We start from the raw sequence: 22,460 nt of genomic DNA, 5'->3' as shown, positions 1-22,460 counted from the left end.
GTGTTAAGGATCTGGCATTTCCATGAGCTATGGCATAGGTCACAGACACTGCTCAGATCTGGTGTTATTTTGACTATGGCATAGGCCACCAGCTACAGCAGCTCCGATTGGACCCCCAGCCTGGGAACCTTCATGTGCCATGAGTGTGGCCCAAAAAGATAAAAGATTTTTTTTTAAAGAATATTTTCCATGCAGGGACTTCCTATCGTGGCTCAGTGGTTAACGAATCCAACTAGGAACCATGAGGTTGTGGGTTCGATCCCTGGCCTTGCTCAGTGGGTTAAGGATCCGGTGTTGCCGTGAGCTGTGGTGTAGGTTGTAGACGTGGCTCAGATCCCGAGTTGCTGTGGCTCTGGCGCAGGCTGGCGGCTACAGCTCTGATTCGACCCCTAGCCTGGGAACCTCCATATGCTGCGGGAGCAGCCAAAGAAATGGCAAAAAAAAAAAAGAGTATTTTCCATGAATTTGGGGAGTTTTTGTTTGTTCACTGTGAATTTGAGATGCCTTGATAATTGCCATGAATCCCATGGGATCTTGGCCATAATCCCCAGTGAATCCATTTTGCATGGTTTCCCTTTCAATTGTCCCCAGTCAAAGCCTTTATGTTTAACAACTTCCAGGTTAAATCTTATTCTTTTCTGGTGCTTCACAAGTTCCTGTGATTATATGGGAGGATGTCATCACCAGTAAAGAGGTTAAAACCAAAACTGCATCACGTTTTACTGCCTACTTTCTTTCCAAAAGACCTCATATGATGGAGGCTTGATGTATATTAAATGTATAACTAATGTAAAGAAAATGAGAAATCATTAAGTAAAACAGCAGGGATACTGAAGTCCAAAGTAAAGAGAGGACATGTTTTCCCAGGCTGGTCATAGAAAGGTTCATATCTGGCATTGCTACAGCTGTGGTATAGGTCTCAGCTCCAACTTGGATTCAATCCCTGGCCCAGGAACTTCCATATGCTGTGGGAACAGCTAAAAAAGAAAAAAAAGGGGGGGGGTCTTAGAGTAAGATTTATAACTTGAGTGGAGACTTGAAAATGGATAGAATGTGGATAGACAAAAGAGAAAGGGAAAGGCACTCTAAGTGAGAAGACTGGCAAAAACAAAGCTGTGCAATGAAAGGCACATGGCTACAGCCTGGGGGTGGCTGTAGAGCCGGTTGGGCTGTGACTACCTCTTGCAAGCCTCAAACCCATGCTGGGAAGGACTCAGACTGGGTTCAGCCAGCCACTGCCTCTCAACCTGTGCATCAGAGTCACCAAGCAGCTAGACAGCCCAAGCCATGCCCTGTATATCCTGAACTGGATTCTCTCTGGGATGGAGCCTAGGCAAGTTCATTTTGGAAGAATCTAAGGATTTTGTGCAATCTAGAGGGATCCAGTGGTAGAGGCAAAGGGAATCCAAGAAAGGATGGAGGGCCCTAGCAGGAACCTAGCAGTCCTGTAGGGAGTGTCCAACATGGACTGCAGCAGGGAGAGAAGATAATTCTAGAGTCCAGGTGATAAGTAACAACAGCCTGAAATAAAGAAAGAGCCCGAGGTCAGAGGGATGGCTTAAACCCTGCTTTAATTATTTCATTTTTTTCCTTTTCTTTCTTTCTTTCTTTTTTTTTTTTCTTTTTCTTTGTACAGCTGCATCTGTGGCATATGGAAGTTCCCAGGCTAGGGGTTGAATTGGAGCTGCAGCTGCCGACCCACATCAAAGCCTCAGCAACACCAGATCTGAGATGCATCTGCGACCTACGTCAAGGCCAGATCCTTAGTCCACTGAGTGGGGCCAGGGATCGAACCTGCGTCCTCATGGATACTAGTTGGGTTCATTTCCACTGAGCCACAACGGGGAATCCTATTTATTTCATTTTTAAACCACAGCTCTGTCTGGTGTTCCTGGCATATGGCCAAACCAACCTTGGGGTATTTATTTTCTTTATGTGGGAAACCATCTCCAAGCCAAATAACATTCCCTAACAAATAACACAGGTTTACAGGAATCAGAGACCAAAAGCAAGCTGGGAATTAGATTCTGTCTGCAAAGAAGCAGACCTTTATTATGATTGCTTTTGTTGTTACTACTTGCAAAACAACTCAAATATCATTTGAAAAAGCAGGTTTTAGTCTCTGGGGTATAGAATTGTTGTTCCAGCTTCCCAGAAAGTTTTCATTAAGAATCAGAAATGCCACACTGTTCAAGAATAACACCTAGTCCAGAGAGTCATCCAGCGTGATTTGCGAGGCTGAGTTTGTGGTTTGTTTCACCAGAAGCCTTCCTCTAAGGAGGGGAACCAGTTAGGGAAGGCTGCTCTAATTAGCGGTGAACAAGCGCTCCCACCCAAGGCATGGTCTCGTCAGCCCAGGGGGTGGGCAGGTCAGTTTGAACAAGAGCTGTATAAAATAAACTCTGGCCCTAGCGTTTTTTGGAAAAACACAAAGGAAGGAAGCCTGCTTTCTGACAAAGTCTAATTACCCCCGAGAGTACAGTTCCATAAGACCTAAAGGGCAAGGAGCTTTGGGAAACCACCACATAAGTAAATTTCTGCTATTTTCTTCTTATCCTCAAAGCTCCCAAGAAATATAAAGCGAAATGATATATTCCTAAAATTTATCCCAGGACCTCAACCATGTGTAATAATTAGTATGTGCACTATTTTTCTCTTGCAAGGGGCTGTACAAACCCTACAGGAAACCAAATGACGTGGCCAGAACATCCATATGACTCATGGTACTAAACTGTCTGGAAAAATATATCTGGCGTGTCAGTTTCTCTGATGTTAAACCCAGTATGAGAACCCAAAGGAAACCAGCTTGATGAAGAAGAGATAAAATTAATTTCAGCTGATCTCTTTAGGAAGGTTTCTTCCACTCAGCCCTCAGCAATTTCCACTGAACCACATATTGGATCATGGATTTCTTCATTTTAACTCAAGAAGAAAGTCTGCTGTCTCAGTTCCCCACCCACACATCACACCCCCACCGTCTAACACACATTCATAGGCCTCACCTTAATATAAGCCCAGGAAATGGGCAAGATGGAGCTGGAGCCCCATGGGGCCGCGCTGACAGTACCCAAAGGCTGGGCATCTTCGCTTGGCTTTACTGAAATGATGGGATGATTCGGCAGGAAAGGGACAAGATGCTTCTTCCTGTATTGATTTTTAATACAAATATAGAAGATGTAAAAAGATTCAATCCAACCAAATGGGCAGCTGCTGGGCCTTCTCAGGAAGCTCTACCTAGCAGAGGAACTCTGACGGTGGAAGGGACCCAACACCCGCTAAGAGGCAGACTCCAGGAGGTGTCCCTTCTCTGCTGGAGGCATGGCTCACCAGCCCAGCAGCTCACCCAAGAACCAAGGCAGAGAATTTGGCAGAGGCAAGTGGCCAGGCAATAGCATGCAGCTCACAAGGACATGAGGACCCCCCAGCTCCACACCCTCTCCCTCCCAGCCTCATGCCCCACATTCTTCCCCAAGGCTTCTAAGGGACATAGAAGGATGCTCTGAGAAGATGCCCCATGGAGTGATATATCAGAGGCCAGCATGTGAACATCATTCACCCCACCTCCCCCAAAGGTGGAACAGTGGAACTCAACCACTTACTCTAAATAGTAATCAAAATAGGAAAGAAGAAAAAACCAACGCCAGGATCTCAGCATCCATAGAGACGGGTCCCATCAGCACATTTTTCGAAAAATGAAAATGCTCGGCAAATAGCTGCTCAGCATCATTTTTATAAGATGATTTATCTCACAGTGTAAGAAGTTAACTTCTATGAGACATTGCTTTAGTCTTATTCTGACTTCGTCCAATTATTTCTAGTAACAATGTTTGTTTCCTTGTTACTTGCATCATATGTAGTAAGAATTCAGGGTGCAAAGTATTCAACACCTTACACTCAATTCAGTTTGGTTTTTTTGCTTTTTTTTTTTTTGGAGAGGGGAATAAATTTAAGTTCTCTCTCAGTAAATTTCAATTACATAATATTGCTATCAACTATAGACACCACATTATATGTTAGAGTCTCAGACCTTATTCATCTTACAGCTAAAAGTTTGCACATTTTTTACCAGCCTCTCTCTAGTTGTCCCCTTCGCTTGACTTCCAATCCCTGGCAACTACCTTTCTACTATGAGTTCTTTTAGTTGCTGTTGTTAGATAAGTCACTTTTTGGGGGGGGGGGTGTCTTTTGTCTTTTTAGGGCCGCACCCTCAGCATAAGGAGTTTCCCAGGCTAGGTAGGGGTTGAATAAGAACTGTAGCCGCTGGCCTCCGCCACAACCACAGCAACTCGGGATCCGAGCTGCGTCTGAGAGCTACACCACAGCTCACAGCAATGCCGGACCATTAACCCACTGAGTGAGGCCAGGGATCAAACTGGTATCCTCATGGATACTAGTTGGGTTCATTAACCACTGAGCTATGACAAGAACTCCAGATGAAGTCACTTTAAATGTAACCATCAGCTGATTTTAAAAAGAAATTTTAAAAAGCTGCCTGGAAGTTTATATTAAAGTCTGAGAACTACTTCAAGGTGCTAATATTCCAGTTCTGACCCCATAATGCTCCAGTAAAGTTCCCTATTCATTACTCTGTTAATAAACCTGCTTGCTCCGTCTGTGCGTGATTGGGAGCTTAGTGTGGCCACACACTGGGTTAATAAAATCTAATTATGCTTCTCCTTGGATGTAGTCTCCTTTTCACTGCTTCTCACGCAGATCTACAGGCACAGTATATGTGAGAGTATCTTTGACACTTAAATGAGAAGGACAGAGAGTTTGGGGCCAATCTTTCATTCTCAGTCTCCAAAGCATCCTGAAACCAGCAACCCAGAACTCACACTCCGATGGGCCCCATGCCAGGGCCGCCTCCTCCGTGGGGAATGCAGAAGGTCTTGTGAAGATTTAGATGTGAGACATCAGACCCAAAGTCTCCAGGACGACAGATTCCCACCTACCACAAAGGGAAAGAGCCAAAAGCAAAAGTCAAGAGCTTGAAGGGGTGCTCTGGAGAAGCGGCCACGCTTTTCTCCTCAGAGGAGAGGCAGGTGGAGTTGTTCACAAAAATGTCCTTAATACTGCAATCAAAACCTGGCATCCCATAGGCAGCATGGCTTGTGGTTTCTAAGGAAACAACAACTGACCATTTAGCCTAATTTAGATTTTAAAATACAGATTTCAATATACAGTCAATTCCTAATTACAGGAAAAGATAGTGTCTCCCTGCTACTGAAGAAGCACTTGCACTCCAGCATTTCCTGGACTGCAGCTTTGGGTTTCTTTACTAAAGGGCCCCTGAGAGCTCATGGGTATTAAGGGCTGGAGGGCTGTTTGAAATGATACTGAGCTGAGGAAGAGGAAGGGAGGCTGACAGTTTTCCTCAAACCATCCTGGTACCAGCCACAACATTCAATGGGCCTTCCCACCACTTGGGCATTAAGGCTAATTGTGAATGTGGCCAAAGATAAAGGAGGCATTTATGCTATAGACAATTTAAGCAATAGACAATCCCTGGACTACTCAAAAGAAATTAGACAGAAGCAAAGAAAAGCAGAAAGAGTCTGAAATGGTCTAAAAAGAGGGAAGAAACTGAGAAGACTTAAAAAGATGATGAATCCAAAGTCTCCCTAAAGCATTTCCTTTTGAGGTACACATCACACAGACCACCCCACACACACCCTTGCCACGGAGTCAGGATCAGCCCTTCAGGGACAGAGCCTTTCGGCTATTGTACACTGATGAGGCTGAAGGCAGGTCAATGGCTTATTCAAGGCCATGGGAGCTCAAGTGGCTGGAACTTGGGTCTAAATTTCCTCAGGAAGGGAGTCAGGTGAACTTCTTACCTTTCGTGCCCCCAGAGGGCTCACATCCCATGACAAGCTAAGGACATTCAGCCCACTCCTTGCTTCCTTTCAAACTTTTCGCCTCCTCCTCAGCATTCCCAATGACCTCCTTAGGATCTGCAACCTCAGTGAAATTGTGGTACATACCTTGTTTGTTCTGGCAATATAGAAAGTCAGCCTCTGTTCTGAATTCAGTGTCGTGCTTTAAAATAATTGTCAAGGAGTTCCCATCGTGGCTCAGTGGTTAATGAATCCGATTATGAACCATGAGGTTTCAGGTTCAATCCCTGGCCTTGCTCAGTGGGTTAAGGATCCGGTGTTGCCTTGAGCTCTGGTGTAGGTCGCAGATGTGGCTCAGATTCTGCGTTGCTGTGGTTCTGCTGTAGGCCGGCAGCTATAGCTCCAATTAGACCTCTAGCCTGGGAACCTCCATATGCCGTGGGAGCAGCCCTAGAAAAAGGCAAAAAGACAAAAATAAATAAATAAATAAATAAAATAATTGTCAAAAAGTCAAGGAAAAAAGAGGTTTCTTTGACTTAATCATTTTCTCAGGAAACCCTCTCACACTGCCCACCTGAGCGTTCATATTTGCCCCATCCAGGTAGACCTGTCCTCCGTGTTGGTGGATCAGGTCACACACGTCTCCAATGTTCTCTTCAAATACTCCATTGGTGGATGGGTACGTAATCATGATTGCTGCCAGATTCTCCTTGTGTTTATCCACCTGTGAGATAGAAAACAGCAGAGGGACCAAGGAGAGGAAATGTTTCTTTCTTGGCCAAACCCTCGCCTTTTATTTTTTAAAGGATTAAGAAAGGTGAAGTCTTGGTCTTTTATTTCTGGAACTCTCTCAGTGTATGACGACAATAATTAAAGAACCACAGTCATTACTCCCTTTATAAATCATTCCAAATAAATAACAAGATCCTTTCAGCCTAGGTCTCCATGGTCAGGGAAAAAAAACTGTTCAGAAGATGGTTGGATATTTTGGACTTAACTCTGTAAAGTAGTTTTCCTTTGGTTCAAATCATCTCAATAATTATTTCAGATCTCCTTGGTTTCAGACAAGTCTATTCCCTCAATTAATTTCTCTCTGCTCATTTTGCTATATCCATATCCCCTTTCCCTCCCATTCTACTGAATTTAGAATTCCCACTAGGAGTGTTCTGCTCTGGTAAAAACAAACAAACAAAAACAACAACAATAAAACACATCACTTTTCCTTTTGAAAGCAAGCATATATAATAAAAAGGCATGTTCCTGGATTTTTTTGTTTTTGTTTTTGTTTTTGACCAGAGGGTTGGAGAGGAGGCTTATGTGGAAATGGGAAAAAAAATTTTAAGGTCATATCCTATATTGGAGAGACTTAAAAATTACAACTACTGGCCTAGAATTTTTATTGTAAAAACTTTGTGGGGTGATAGAAGGATGGGGTGGATGAGAGAGAGAAGCAGTGTTATGTATTTTCTTCTTTCCTTTGAAGGCAGTTACATGGAGTTCTCAGTCTCCATGCCTAATAACTCCACAAAAATCACATTGCTATTCAACTGATTTCTTTCCCTCTTAAGATGCAGCCTCTGGTCCACCACTGGAAAGCAGATATGGTTGCTAGGCAACCTCTTCCTGGAGGTTGGGAGGTTGGGAGTGGGGGTTGGTGTTTCAAGAAAGAGGATGGAATGTTGCCTGAAATTCAGCAGGTAATAGCTGGGACCATCAAAAACATCTGCAAAATCTAAATTTATGTTTTAATTCCCAGCACAAAGATTGAGAATAACTGTGGCTGCCAGTTTGATTGTTAATGGAGGAAGGAGGGGAGGGTTGGGCAGAAGGAGGCAGACAGGTCCTGCAAGCAGTACCCTTACCTCCACTATGAATAATTCATACAGTTTGTTACACACACACACACACACACACATTAGAAAATAGGATTTCAGTTTAAAGGACCTTCTCCTTGTTAGATAAGGAAGAGGTAAAGTAGACTATGGTCTGCTTTATTCTGGACCAAAAATGTGACTCTTGCCTTTATTTTACTTATAGAGATGGCTAGATTTTCTGATTTTATGCACTTTCCCTAGACCCATTCAGAGGAGGAACTGCAGTCTTTTAATTAGAATGCAAAAGAAGATAACATCAATATAAACCATTCAGTCCCTAATCCCCACCACTTCTTTCAACCCAGACCTCCCCATCTGTTAAGTGGAAGATGAATACCATAGCCTTGAGGTGAGCCACATCGATATTTCCATATTTATCCACCTCTATAGGCTGGATCTTCATGCCTGCCATGTGGGCACTTGCAGGATTGGTCCCATGTGCAGATTTTGGAATGAGACAAACCTTAGGAATGAAATGAATGGAAGGAAGGAAAAAAAAAATCACCAAGCTATTCATAATGACAGAAAAATCCTACAAGATTCTTGGAGCACAAATTCAATAGGTGCCACATGCTCTAAACTGACCAGTAATGCCTGAAAATCTGCTACAACTTAATTATTATTGCAAAACAATGTCCAACAGGGGAGTTTATACTTAATTCCCAAATATTGTTCCCAAAATTAATACTCTTCTCCTTTATCCCAGCAACACCAAAAACAGGCCTGGGCTTATTCTCACCTTGTCTCAGCTATAGAAAGTACCTTATAAGAATATGCGATTGGAAGTTAAACTCTAGGGCTCAAATGTACACATCACAGCTCCAGTGCTCTATTTGGTTCTGCTAAGACCCAGAAGAGATAACAGTAGACATATTCCAAGACCTCCCAGTGCTAACACATCAATGATGTCATCATTTATTAGATGCTACTCTGTGCAACAAATTGTTAGTTGCCATGAGAATCAAAACTAAGCACAAATGGGAGTTTCCACTGAGGCTCAGCAGATTAAGAACCCGACAAATACACATGAGGATTCGGGTTCAATCCCTGGCCTAGTTCAGTGGGCTAAAGATCTGGCATTGCTGCAAGCCGAGGCACAGGTCACAGACGTGGCTCAGATCCCACATGGCTGTGGCTGTGGCATAGACTGGCAGTTGCAGCTCTGATTTGACCCCTAACTTAGGAATTTCCATATACTGCAGGTGCGGCCCAAAAAAAAGAACAAAAAAACTAAGCAAGAATTTCCATCAGCCCCTACCCTGTGCTCACACAACATAGTCCATATAAATGAATGTCTAGATCCCACAGGTACCAAAGGAACTCAGCCTAAGGGGGTGTCACTTCAAGTTGAAGAGTTCAAGAGAAAGTATCTCAAGAGCTAGAACCTAAGCCAGAACTTAAAGATATGCTGAAATCTTGTTGAATATGGATGATGGGCACAATGTTAGAATTCCCAGGGAGTTCTCATTGTGGCACAGTGGAAGTGAAACCCACTAGTATCCATGAGGCTGCAGGTTCAATCCCTGGCTTCGCTCAGTGGGTCAGGGATCCAGTGTTGCCATGAGCTGTGGTCTAGGTCACAGATGCAGCTCAGATCCTGCATTGCTGTGGCTGTGGTGGAGGCTGGCGACTGCAGCTCCAATTCTACCCCTAGCCTGGGAACTTCCATATGCCACCAGTGCAACCCTAAAAAGCAAACAAACAAAAAAATTCCCAGATTTAAATCATTTCTGTTTCCTGCCCCCAAATCACATAAACAGAGAGGAACACACATGCTCTGTGTGATGGGATAATACCCCCTATAGGAAAGTGCATCATGGAGTTTCCCCCAACAGAAAGCACTGAGGAAAAGCAGTGTTGACCCTGAAAACAATCTTTTTTTTTTTTTTTTTTTTTTAAATCCCAGTACCAACATTGCTCTGCTTGAAGAGAAATGGATGGGCATCATAGAAATGGGCTCATGAAGGGGAAATTTAGCTCATAGCTGTTTCCTCAAAAACAGCAAAGTCATCTACTTAAGAAAAATGCATATATGTACTCATAGAGAACTATAAGCAGAGGCAAACATGAATTCTCAGGACCAAAGCTAGCATTATTTGTCCTTTCCCATGAAATATTTTTATTCTACCAAAGGATCTTTAGATAAAAGGATTCCTTTTGGGCAGAACCTTGATCAAGGAAGGGAAAGGAAAATATTTTAAAAAAAGAACATACAATATTTGTTAAAGGCCTAGATGAATAACATACCAGAGAAGTTCTGATGAAACAAAAACATCCAAGCTAAAAGTGTCACTCATCTTGACATCCCCTGAATACCAGGCCCCCAGATATATCCACATTCTAATCCCTGGAATCTATAATTGTGACCTATATGGCAAAAGGGAATTTGCTGGTATGATTAAATTAAGGCTCTTGAGGTGAGAAATGGAGGGCCTTGAGGTGGGATCTTGAAATCTGGATTATAGGTTTCAAGTATAGGCCCTAAATGTTTTCACAAATGTTCTCATCAGAGGGAGGCAGAGAGAGACTTGACTACAGAGAAAGTAGAAGATGTGATGACCGAACAAGAGGCTGGAGTCATGGCAGGAAGGGGCCATGAGCCAGGAATGCAGGGAGCCTCCAGAAACCAGGAAAGGCAAAGAAACAGATTCTCTCCTGGACTATCCAGAAGAAACCAGCCCTGCCAACACCTTGACTTTAGCCAAGTGAAACCAATTTCAGACTTCTGGCCTCCATAACTATAAGAAAATAAATCTGTGTTGCTCTAAGCCACTAAATTTGTAGTAATTTGCTACAGTAGCCATGAGAAACTAATACACATCCTGATATATGGATTAGCAGGAGGAAAAAGTCTTAGTGGTTTTGTCAATGATTTGTTGGTGGTAGATATTTCAGATTTGCTATGTGGATTTAGGAAAATTTAATTATTCTTTTAAAAAGTTAACTCTTCCTCACTTTAAAAATTGTGGTATTACACGGGATATGGAAATAACAGAACCCAGAATTGATGTTTTATCCAATACTAACCCTTTTGGTGCATTTATGCCAATTTAGGTGAATACTGTGTTTTTCTAACTCTCCAATGTTCCTGGCATAGACCCAACAAGCTCATCCTCAAAGACTTACTGAATGAGTGAGGGATTAAGGAGTGTTCCTTTGCCAGGGAAATCAATTTCTTAACACTGGTAAAATCCCCAAACCAAAGGCTACTACTTTGCCTCAGGCAGCTGTGAAGAGAAAAATATATACAAGTTCTGGGATGTTTTTGGTGTGTATGTGTGCGTTAAGTGTTTTGGGGGGGTCACCGTTTTCCCTTTGTACAGGAAATTCAGTCTCTGATCAGCAAACCTGAGATACTATTTGACCAGCGAATTGAGTTATTAATTATATAGTATTTAGGACAGTGCCTGGCAGATGGTAACTTCTGCATAAGTGTTTGCTAAATAAATTTCTATTCTCCCAAATTAAACTGGTAAATCAAGAACTTAGCCATTGTATTTTAGGAACCTAAAAAGCAAATGTGAAAATAACTTCCAAAAACAGCTTGAAATAAGAGAACCATCAGGAACCCAGGAGGTTCTGTAACACATGATTCCCCTATACTCTTTTTTTTTTTTTTTCCAAAAAAGGATATATTTTACTAGGTCCCATTAGAGTCTATTGTATAGGAGCAGCTGTCTCAGACATCTCTGATGTAGAAAAATCTTCCCTGATTATTTGAATAATAAGTCATTTTCTTCTCTAACTAAAAAAAGTCAGCCTTAATTAAAATCTTCAACCTAGAAAGGATGCCAACATTTCCAGACTTAAGAGTTCCCTATTTCTACAAGCTCAGTGACTGGGTAGCCCTCCCTGCCTCCCAGCACCCACCCCCAAAATGCAGCATCCCGCTTCTTTCGTCCTTCAGTGGAATAACTTTCCCCAAAACGTCAGTGAGAGCAGTGTGAACCAGGGTGCCAGAAAAGATATCACACACCAGGGGACAGAGAGAGAAGGGAGGACTCAAAAAAAGACACAGAGAAGGAAAAGGAGCTAAAAAAAATCTGTGAGTCACAGAACTCGGCTGAGGCCCAATCTAAAGGTCTCTCATCCTTCCTCCTTGACCTTTCTGGTTTGATTCCCAACTCCTGGACAGTTCCTGGTGTCAGCTGAAAAGATGGGAACCAATGAGAGGAGGGATGCATCACAGAGTGGACAAAACTTGTATTTTAGTTGGCCTTATGTCATTGGCCAGTCACTAGCCTTCCACAAGCACCACAATGAGGATCTTAGAGGCTGCTCTGTGACGCAGGAGCAACAGGAGGATGTTTATACAGGATGAATAGCTCCCTCCCCCAGAGTCCCATACACCTCATGGTTAAAGAGACTAACAATGAGGAGTTCCAGGGACTGCTCAGTACAGGGAAGCCACGGAGGGAAAACAGAAAAGGCAACTTTAAACATCAGTCACCTGGTGTCCTCTCATTGGAAAACTAGAGCCCCAACATTTCCTTTCTGACTCTATGACAGTGCTGAGACTCTGAGGTCTAAAGAACAATTATAATTCTAAACTAACCCTTCCTTAGAAAGTTAAAGAATTCAAAACCACAAGAAAAACTCAAGTGAAAAAACCAAGTTGGGATACTAAGGGCTGTGTTTGTCTGATTTATCGCTAAATCTCTCTCTGGACAGGCACACACAATGCCTTGTATATGGCCAGCATTCAATAACTTATTCAAAAAATAAATGCCTTGTTTTCCAAGTCGTTGAAAATCAATTCTATTCCCCAACCAGGGGGAATGCCTGGGAAAACACAACTGTTTAATCAGGATGGATAAGCGAGGGAAGGTGGGAAAAAATTTTTTTCTCCCTTTTTGTGAAAGGGATGTCAAATAAATATTTAAATTCCTCATTACAAAATCCAGGCAACTAGCTGAAAACAATCTATCAGCTTTAATAAAACCAGAAATGGACTAAGATTGGGCTATTCCCTGCTGCACCCCACTTACTTGGGCAGCCAGAACGACTCCTGGGACAGGCAGACACTTCTGTCCTGTTCCTGACTCTTACCCATGCTCCAACACCACCTCCATAGCTCATTAAGTTCGAATTTAGTGAGGCCATCACCAAAATGAAGGCCCCAGGAGCAGAGACCTCCTTCAGCCACAGTTTGAAGCCTGTGTTGTTAGGTCAGGTGCTAAAGGGACTGCCTCTAGGGATTAGTGGAAGCCTGTTGAGCCCATGAGCATCTGCAAGTCCCCATGAGGGCCCCCAGGAGCAGTTTGGACCCTGGAGACTAGACTATCTTACCCAAAGCAAACAATGAAGCAGAACTGAGAACTCCACATCTTCTTTTGCTGCTTAGAGCTGAGAATCGCTTAATGGGGAATTTATTTATTCAATAAATATTTTTTGAGCATACATATGACCAGAACTGCGCTCAGGCACAGCAGTAGTCACAGAGGAATCAAAGCTTGGCCTCTGCCCTCCGTCCAGGCCTAAGGTCCAGGGCTGAGCCAAGGAGGAGGCTTGAATGGCAACCTTCTTGCCCCTGCTTCCCTTTGCTCCCTCAGGAAAGCAGGTCCACAGCCAACTGGCTGACTTTTACGGACTGGGTTTGAGAGAAAGACTTTTATCTCCAAATGTTTTGCCTCTAAATGGTCCAATGAAATGTCTTGGAGGCAAGGGTCATAATAGCCAGGTCACAGACATTTGTTTCTTGATTATATGTTTCCCCAGCTTCTTCCAAGAAGTCTGGGAGGGGGTATCCCATAGCACAACCTTAAAGGGACCCTAAAGCTGGTCCCACTGCCCTCAGTGTGAGCAAGCACTGCAGGTCCATACTCACCACTCTGTGTCTCTCTCCTTTCTGGTCTAAGTAGGCCCGGATAGTGGCCAGCCCGGCATATTCCCCCTGGGCTCCACTGCGAAGACAGGAAGAGAAGGGTCAGGGCTTTGTGCCTCTCTGCTTTCATTTACTCATTCAATACTCATGGGACATGGGCCATGTGTTCACCAACATGTGACACAAAGCCTCTCCCAGACAACAAAAAGCTCACTCAGGACCCCTGTGTGAGCCTAAAGTCTGGAACAACCAGAACAGCACCTTGTCTGTGTGCTAAAGTTCACCTACTCCTACTCAGTGAAGGGATTTTTTTTTTCTCTCATTCAAGAGTATATTTATTTTATGAATTTCTTTTTTTAAAATTTTTTTATTTTCCCACTGTATAGCAAGGGGGTCAGGTTATCCTTACATGTATACATTACAATTACATTTTTCCCCCCACCCTTTCTTCTGTTGCAACATGAGTATCTAGACAAAGTTCTCAATGCTATTCAGTAGGGTCTCCTTGTATATCTATTCTAAATTGTGTCTGATAAGTCCAAGCTTCCGATCCCTCCCACTCCCTCCCTCTCCCATTGGGCAGCCACAAGTCTATTTTCCAAGTCCATGATTTTCTTTTCTGAGGAGATGTTCATTTGTGCTGGATATTAGATTCCAGTTATAAGTGATATCATATGGTATTTGTCTTTGTCTTTCTGGCTCATTTCACTCAGTATGAGATTCTCTAGTTCCATCCATGTTGCTGCAAATGGCATGATGTCATTCTTTTCTATGGCTGAGTAGTATTCCATTGTGTATATATACCACATTTTCCAAATCCAATCATCTGTCGATGGACATTTGGGTTGTTTCCATGTCCTGGCTATTGTGAATAGTGCTGCAATGAGCATGCGGGTGCATGTGTCTCTTTTAAGTAGAGTTTTGTCCGGATAGATGCCCAAGAGTGGGATTGCGGGGTCATATGGAAGTTCTATGTATAGATTTCTAAGGTATCTCCAAACTGTTCTCCATAGTGGCTGTACCAGTTTACATTCCCACCAACAGTGCAGGAGGGTTTGAAGGGATTTTTTGACCCTTGCTCAGGACCCTGCACCTAAAAAATCATTTTCATTATGGAAAATTACAAAATGACATGAAAGCAGAGGGAAGAATATAAGGAATCACCAGGTACCCATCAGCCAGCTTTAAAGATTGCCAGATTATGGTCAATCCTGTTTCCAGCTATATCCCTCACTAAGTCCTCTCACTGGATTCTTTTGAAGTAAAACCCAAACATTGTAGGAGTTCCAGTCATGGTGCAGAGGAAACGAATCCCACTAGGAACCATGAGATGGCGGGTTCGATCCCTGGCCTTGCTCAGCAGGTTAAGGACCCAGCCTTGCTGTGAGCTGTGGTGTAGGTCGCAGACACAGCTGGGATCTGGCGTTGCTGTGGCTGTGGCATAGGCCAGCAGCAACAGCTCTGATTAGACCCCTAGCCTGGGAACCTCCATATACCTCGAGTCCGGCCCTAAAAGTTCAAAAGACAAAAAACAAACAAACCCAAGCATTGTATTATCAATTCAAATTTCGTTATGTATGTTTCAAAGAATAATTTTTAAAAGATAACTGTAATGATCACACCTAAAACAAAGAATAAAAGTTCATGATATTACCAAATGTTTAGTCAATGATCAGATTACCCCAAAGGAACACTGTGAGCGTAGTACCACTCCCGCCAGTCTGAGTCAGCTTTCCCAAGCCCAGCAACACATGGATGGCTGCTAGAGGCTGGCCAAACCCACCTCAGCAGTCCTTGAAGGCATCACTTTTAGAGCACATTTAATGACTAACATTCCAGTGAAGGATGCTGAGTCAATCATAAACTGTTACTTAATGTTCTCAATATTCTCTGCAGGAAGGAAAGGGAAGTGAGTAATACGTTTTTTAATCCCATTCAAAATGCGTATTTCCTCCATTTTGCGAAATTACACCATCTTTTGACTCTGTGGAAGGCCTAGTGGTTTTGACATTCATCCCTTCTGGTCACCTCGTAACACTGAGGTCATAATCTAACAAGGCACAAGGCTTAACAGTGAATTAGATAAACTTTGTTTTAATTTCTAAACTTAAAGCTAAAAATGTGAACTTTGGAAAATATTTGTTGAGAGAACGATGGGATGGAACCAGCTGAATTTGAAATATCTGCAACAAGGGTAGGGACATTGATAGTTGGGAGACCGCAGAATTGATGACTCTGGGCTCAGCATGAGAAGAGAAACATCTGGGGTGAAGTGCTTAGAGCCTAGCTGGAGAAAAGAAAGGAAGAGAGGTAATTTCCAGAGTGCGGGTGCCACAGAGCAATAAAAGAGGTTAGATGAGCTAAGGAATAAAAATAATAGTAACAATAATATAAAACTGCCCTATTAATTAAGCACATCCTGTTTATCAGGCAGTCTATGCAGAGAAAACACAGGTAAATGGGATCACTTGTCACTACCAAGCATTTCACATCTTCTTATTTAACCCTCCTAATAACCCCCAGGAAGCAGGTACCATCATCTTCAGAGTATTACATGTCCAAACAGCCAACAATGACAGATGTAGACATCGGTATAAGTCAGCCTGGCTCAAGGTGCTTTGTGCTTCCTTTGTAAGCAGTGAGGCTTCTCTGAGCATGCTGTGCTTCCAAAGGATTGAGAGTCGTGGGAACAAACACTGGCTTTCCTTCACAGAACACTTGTCTGACTCCCAGAACTAAGAGGCTAGCTACATATAAAAGGTCTGTCCCCATAAGACCTGGGGCACGCAGTTCCTCTCACTCACACTGAGTGAACACTGCCTCTCTCCCCTCTTTTCCACGGAGGGAGGCAAATACTGGGCTTCTGTTTTCCTGCCTTCTGAAAAACAAGTTCTAGTTCATTTGATGTTCTTTATTTTGAGAACAGGAAAATGAATATGGCACACTTTAGCAAGCCACTCACACCGCTATTTACTTAGCCTCTGTGTCCTTATCTCTGAAATAAGCATAATATTGCACCCAACTGGAAGGGCAGATGTGATGAGAAATGTGGTGACCTATGGTGAAGATCTTTTCACAGTGCCTGGCACAAGGTAAACACTCATTAGGTAATAGATAGGCAACTATCATCAATAACATCATCATTGCCATCAGCATCACCCTCATCACCAACTTCAGGCAGCAACCCTGAACGCTCTTTAACTCGGGCACCGCTCTTTAACTCGGGCACCGAGAATGGGCTCCCACAGCATTTGAATGAGCACTTCCACAACCCTCAACCTCCAGTGCCCTCTCACCAGCCAAATTCACCCATTCTTCAACCAGTCCCAACTCAAGTTCTGCTCCTTCTTTTAAGCCTTCCCAAAAGTCACAAATCCAGCTCCTCGTCATGGCTTACAAATCCACCACACGATCTGTGGCTTCTATCCACCCCTACACCTGTGTCTTCTTCCATCTTCTCATGGCTAACTATCCTACAGCCACCCAGGCCTTCTTCCTTCCCTGGGTCAGATCAAGTCAATTTCTGCCTTATGGCTTTTCATTAGATGGCCCCATCCGCTTGGAAAGCTCCTCCTCTAGTTCTTCACACATCTGAAATACTATTTCTTAGTATATGGGCCTCAATTTAAGTCATCTCCTCAAAGAGGCCTTCCCTGAAATTGGAAATGTTGTCTATCTGTATCAACAATGTATTCTCTGTATCAAGAACACTGACATAGGGGATGTTCAATAAATACTGATGGATTGATTGACTGATTGAATTATTCTTTAACTCCTCCAAAAGTCTCATAGTATTTTACTTTGCTTATTCTCCTGTTAATACCATCATATATATATTACATGCATATGTTATATATAAAATACATTGAAAATTATTGCAGACCTCACATTTACTTTGTCCATCTTATCTCAATTAGGGTATAGGCTTTTGAAAATATGATCTAGGTGCTAGAGTTCTGTATATTCCCTGCTTAAACAATTTGTTCACAATTGAGTTCTTCAGGTCAGACAGTCAACCTTAATGTCATCCTTTCCCCTATGGAAAGGGACTGCAACAAATGGATTTTGTATTTCCCTCTGTGTTTCTCTCATGACTTCCAATCACCTTGTGCTGTTGGAAGACCAATCAAGCTGTTTGGACTAGGAATGAAAGAAGAAATTGGAGTTAGGAACTAGTGATCCAGAAACAAGGCAATATGCTAATGACTGGATCAGAAACCCCAGGTGTTTTCTGCTTAGATACTCAGAAAGTGCAAAAGATATGTTCTAATGCCACTCAAGGCTTATTACTGGGGGTACTATGAAAATAAGAAGAATTATTACTGCCACCTGTTGGAAGAAACGAATTATGAAAAGTAACTGCTTATCTTTATAACCCAGAATGAGAACCCCTCAGAAAAGTATTACATGTGGAGGGGCAACGAGGATAGCAGTTTTCTGAGATGTCTATACAAAATGAAGTGGTTAGTGGCCTGGACCTGCAGAGTCAGCCACAGCAAGGATACCCATGAATGGGGAACCTCAGACCCACAGGAGTGCCAGGTAATCATACACCCCCAATTCATGACATTTACTCAGCCTGGTGAAAAAACTGCTATATATTGCACTGTTTAAAAGAATGAGTGAGAACTAGCACACAACTCCTTCCAAAACCCAGATTCAGTCTACAAAGAAATCCAGTAGGCTAGACAAAGCTAAAACAACTACATAACAAGTACAATAATCCACAAAGTGAAAATAAATTGGATTTGATGGGGTTCAACAGTTTTGCGATGATTTAAAACCAATGAGCATCTGCATATCATCATAACTGTGAGATTTCAGGGCAGTTGTTCAATGCGAATTTAGTAAAAAATAATAATAAAGGGTGACTGGTAGAATTTGAAGGTGGCATGACAGAGCTGGAGTGAAAATTCAGCTCTTCTCGGGAGTTCCCGTGGTGGCTCAGTGGTTAACGAATCCGACTAGGAACCATGAGGTTGCGCGTTCGATCCCTGGGGCCTTGCTCAGTGGGTTGACGATCCGGCATCGCTGTGAGCTGTGGTGTAGGTTGCATTGCTGTGGCTCTGGCGTAGGCCGGTGGCTACAGCTCCAATTAGACCCCTAGCCTGGGAACCTCCATATGCCGCAGGAGCAGCCCAAGAAATGGCAAAAAGACAAAGAAAAAAAAAAAAAAAAGAGCAACTTAAAACAATCTCATATACATATAAACTCATATCAAAACTTCAGAATAACTGCAAACCAAAAATCTGCAATTGATACACAAACAAGGAATCTCTGGAGTAGAAATATATCTCATAGTAAATAAGCACATAATCCCCCAGGAAGGGGGTCATTTGACATCATTCTTGGAATGCTGAAGTCATCTTAGAACTGATTCTGATTTCCTCTCCATCAAAGAATTTATAATAATTATAATTAAATAATGCAACTGTACAAGTAAATAATACAGTTCTACAATTGTATTATTAATAACCAGTTCTCTCCATGGTACAATGTAAGGTCTTAATGTCTTATCACATTACCTAGAATGGTGTAATGCCTATATTGAAGAATCACTAAGATGTAACAAATTGTGAGGACATATTTATATAGTTACACTATTTTTAAACCAATTTATGCATTGTAAATTTTACTCATTTTCAGAGGGTGTATTATTTTTGTTATTCTTACCAGTTAAGTTATTCTTTTTATTATGCTATATAAAATATTTAATGGTATATAAGGCTTCCTTCTTTATAAATTTTAGTTGCATAAGATACACAATTTTAATATAATGCTAATTTTTTAAAGAAAAATTGAAATGTAATAGATAATACTAAATAGTAAGGATGAAAGCCATACAAAATGGGATAAAGTATAGAATAAATTTCCCATTTGTCTCAGCATATTTTCCATTCCACTTCTCCAGAGGGAGTCACTTAATCTCTTTCTTAAGATCTATGATATAATAATCTGTGTGAGTATAATTATATTTAAATATATGTATTTTATTTTGTAAAAAAATAAAAATTTCACACACACAAAAAAGTATGTCATTACAGAACAACCCGTTAACTTTGTAACCTCTCAAGAATGTTAATTATTCTTATATAGTTTTATAATGGTAAAAACTGTTATAAAATATTGCTACCTCCCCCACATACCTGGTTTTTACATACTTTCATATTCTTCTTCAAAATTACATTGATTATTATTTAGCCTTTAGATCTCTTCAATATATTAGAGAATCAAATTTTCATGAGTGTGTTTGAGTCTGTTATAATCAATTGATAATTTATATAATGTATCTTTGTATTCTTGATCAGAGAAATATTTCTCCACCCATTCATTTAGGTCTTTCATAACTTTTGATGATTTTTTATAATTTTCTCCATAAAAGCCTTATACATCTTCTTTGAATTATGTACTAAGTATCATGTGTTATTAGCTGCTGTAAGTATATATATTTAATTTTAGAAAGAGAAAAAAACAAAAAACAAAAAGATACATGCACCTATATGTTCACAGCAGCACTATTCCAAATAGCCAACATATGGAAACAACCTAAATGTCTATCGACAGATGAATGGATTAAGAAGATGTGGTACATATACACAATGGAATACTACTCAGCCATAAAAAGAATGAAATAATGTTATTTGCAGCAACATGGAGGCAATTAGATATTCTCATACTAAGTGAAGTCAGAAAGAGAAAGTCAAACACCGCAGAATATCACTTATATGTGAAATCTAAAATGTGGCACAAATGAACTTACCCACTACAGAACAAAAACGGACTCACAGACATGGAGAACAGACTTGTGGTTGCCAAGGGGAAGGGAGTGGAAAGGACTGGGAGTTTGGGGTTAGTAGAGGAAACTATTATACTGAATGGATAAGCAATGAGGTCCTACTGTATAGCACAAGGAACTGTATCTAATTTCTTGTGACAGAAGATGATGGAAGATAATATGAGAATGAGAATGTACATAAATGTATGACTGGATCACATTGCTGTACAAGAGAAATTGACACAACACTGCAAATCAACTATACTTTATGTAGATATGTACAAAAAAGATTATATTTCAATAATAACTGAGAAGTAGCATATTTCAGATTAAATTTTTGGTTTTGTGTCAAAAAAATAAAAAAATTAGAAGTTAAAAAAAAAAAAGTTGGCTGCTTAGGAAATTTTGAAGATGGACTGTTGCAGCCACTGTTTTTAAGAGAAAATTTTCTGCAGTTTTTATACTTATGAAAAAAATAACATAGAACTGATTTTATAAGACTGCAGAATATATTATATAAATCATGATTTAGGGCAAACCCCAGTTGTCAACAAAATCCCTGCTGAATTATATTGTAGTTGAACTAAGATTTATACATTGTTTTGAACTATCAAGTATCTAAATTTACCAGATCTGTACAACCACCATGGAAAATAGTATGGAAGTACCTCAGAAAACTAAATATAGAACTACCATATCATCCACTCCTGGGCATATATCCCGATAAGGCATGCATTGGAAAAGATACATTCACCCCTATGTTCACTGCAGTGCTATTCACAATAGTTAAAACATGGAAATAACCTAAATGTCCAATGACAGATGAATGGATATAGAAGATGTGATATATGTACACAAAGGAATATTGCTCGGCCATAAAAAAGAACAAAATAATGCCATTTGCAGCAACATGGATAGAACTAAAGACTCTCATACTAAGTGAAGTCAGAAGAAGAAAGACAAACATCATATGATATAACTTATGTCTGGAATTTAATATACAGCACAAACAAACCAATCCACAGAAAAGAAACAAACTCATGGACATGGAGAACACTCTTGTGGTTCATGAGAGAAAAGGGGAGTGACTGGGAGTTTGGGGTTAGTAGAGACAAACTATTGCATTTGGAATGGATAAGGAATGAGATTCTGCTGTATAGCCTAAGGAACTATATCTGATTACTTGTGATGGAACATGATGGAGAGGATAACGTGAAAAAGAGAATGTAAATATATGTATAACTGGGTCACTTTCTGTACAGCAGAAATTGACAGAATATTATAAATCAACTATTACAAAATTTTTTTAATTAATAAATTTACCAGATCTATTCTTGTTCTAATTTTCTCTAGATAATCTTCCAAAAATCATTTAATAGTTTTCAACACACCACTGTAGTCTGCACACTAATGGCCACATTAGTGTGTAGTTTCAGAGAAGTTGTCTTTTAAGTCAGTGGGCCTATTTTACTTCTAATATCTCAACTTCCTAAGAAGTTTTTTATAGTATGACTTTTAAATTATTACATTTAAAAACACAGGTTTTCATGTAAAATTTTAAGTGATAAACTATAAATATGAAGTGGATTTCCCTTCAACCATCTGTAATACCTATTATGTCTAACATCTAGCCCATTGTAAAAAGAATAATGAAGCCAAAATATATGTCATTATCCCATAAAACCAAGATTTTTTGTAGATATAACTGAGATTACTCTAAAATTTATATGCAAAGGCAAAGTAACTGAAATAGCCTCATTTTGAAAAAAGAAAAAAGTGAGAGGAATCAGTTGGTCTGATGCTAGGACTTACTACATAGTTATTATAATCAAGATAGTGTGTTATTGGTGGAGGGATATACTCATAGATAAATGAAACAGAATATAGAAACAAGAAACAAATTCACATATACAAACCCAACTGATTTTTGACAAAAATTGCAAAAGCAATTCAATGGAGAAAACATAGCCTTTTCAACAAATAATGCAGGAACAATTAGACATGTATAGGTCAACTTAAGTCTCATACTGTATACAAAAATTATCTTAAAATAGATCATTCATTTAAATGTAAAACATAAAATGGTGAAACTTTTACGATTAAACAAAAGAAAATCTTTGGCATTTTGGGGGTTAGCTGGAGTTCGTTAA

General features: G+C 40.8%; 1 protein-coding gene across 1 annotated transcript in view; it reads right to left on the bottom strand.

Moving 5' to 3' along the window:
* The window catches only part of GLDC (glycine decarboxylase), a 106,209-nt gene that overhangs the window by 15,757 nt on the left and 67,992 nt on the right, over positions 1-22,460 (bottom strand). The window contains exons 16-20 of the mRNA XM_021063878.1: positions 13,539-13,614; positions 8,049-8,174; positions 6,412-6,561; positions 4,836-4,948; positions 3,003-3,144 (exon numbers count right to left, since the gene is read on the bottom strand). Coding sequence (XP_020919537.1) covers positions 3,003-3,144; positions 4,836-4,948; positions 6,412-6,561; positions 8,049-8,174; positions 13,539-13,614 — 607 coding nt within the window. The remainder of the gene's footprint in view (positions 1-3,002; positions 3,145-4,835; positions 4,949-6,411; positions 6,562-8,048; positions 8,175-13,538; positions 13,615-22,460) is intronic.

Source organism: Sus scrofa, chromosome 1 (assembly GCF_000003025.6).
Source record: "Sus scrofa isolate TJ Tabasco breed Duroc chromosome 1, Sscrofa11.1, whole genome shotgun sequence".
Taxonomy (NCBI): domain Eukaryota; kingdom Metazoa; phylum Chordata; class Mammalia; order Artiodactyla; family Suidae; genus Sus; species Sus scrofa.
The sequence above is the reverse complement of the archived record's forward strand: the minus strand, read 5'-3'. Positions and strand labels throughout refer to the sequence as shown.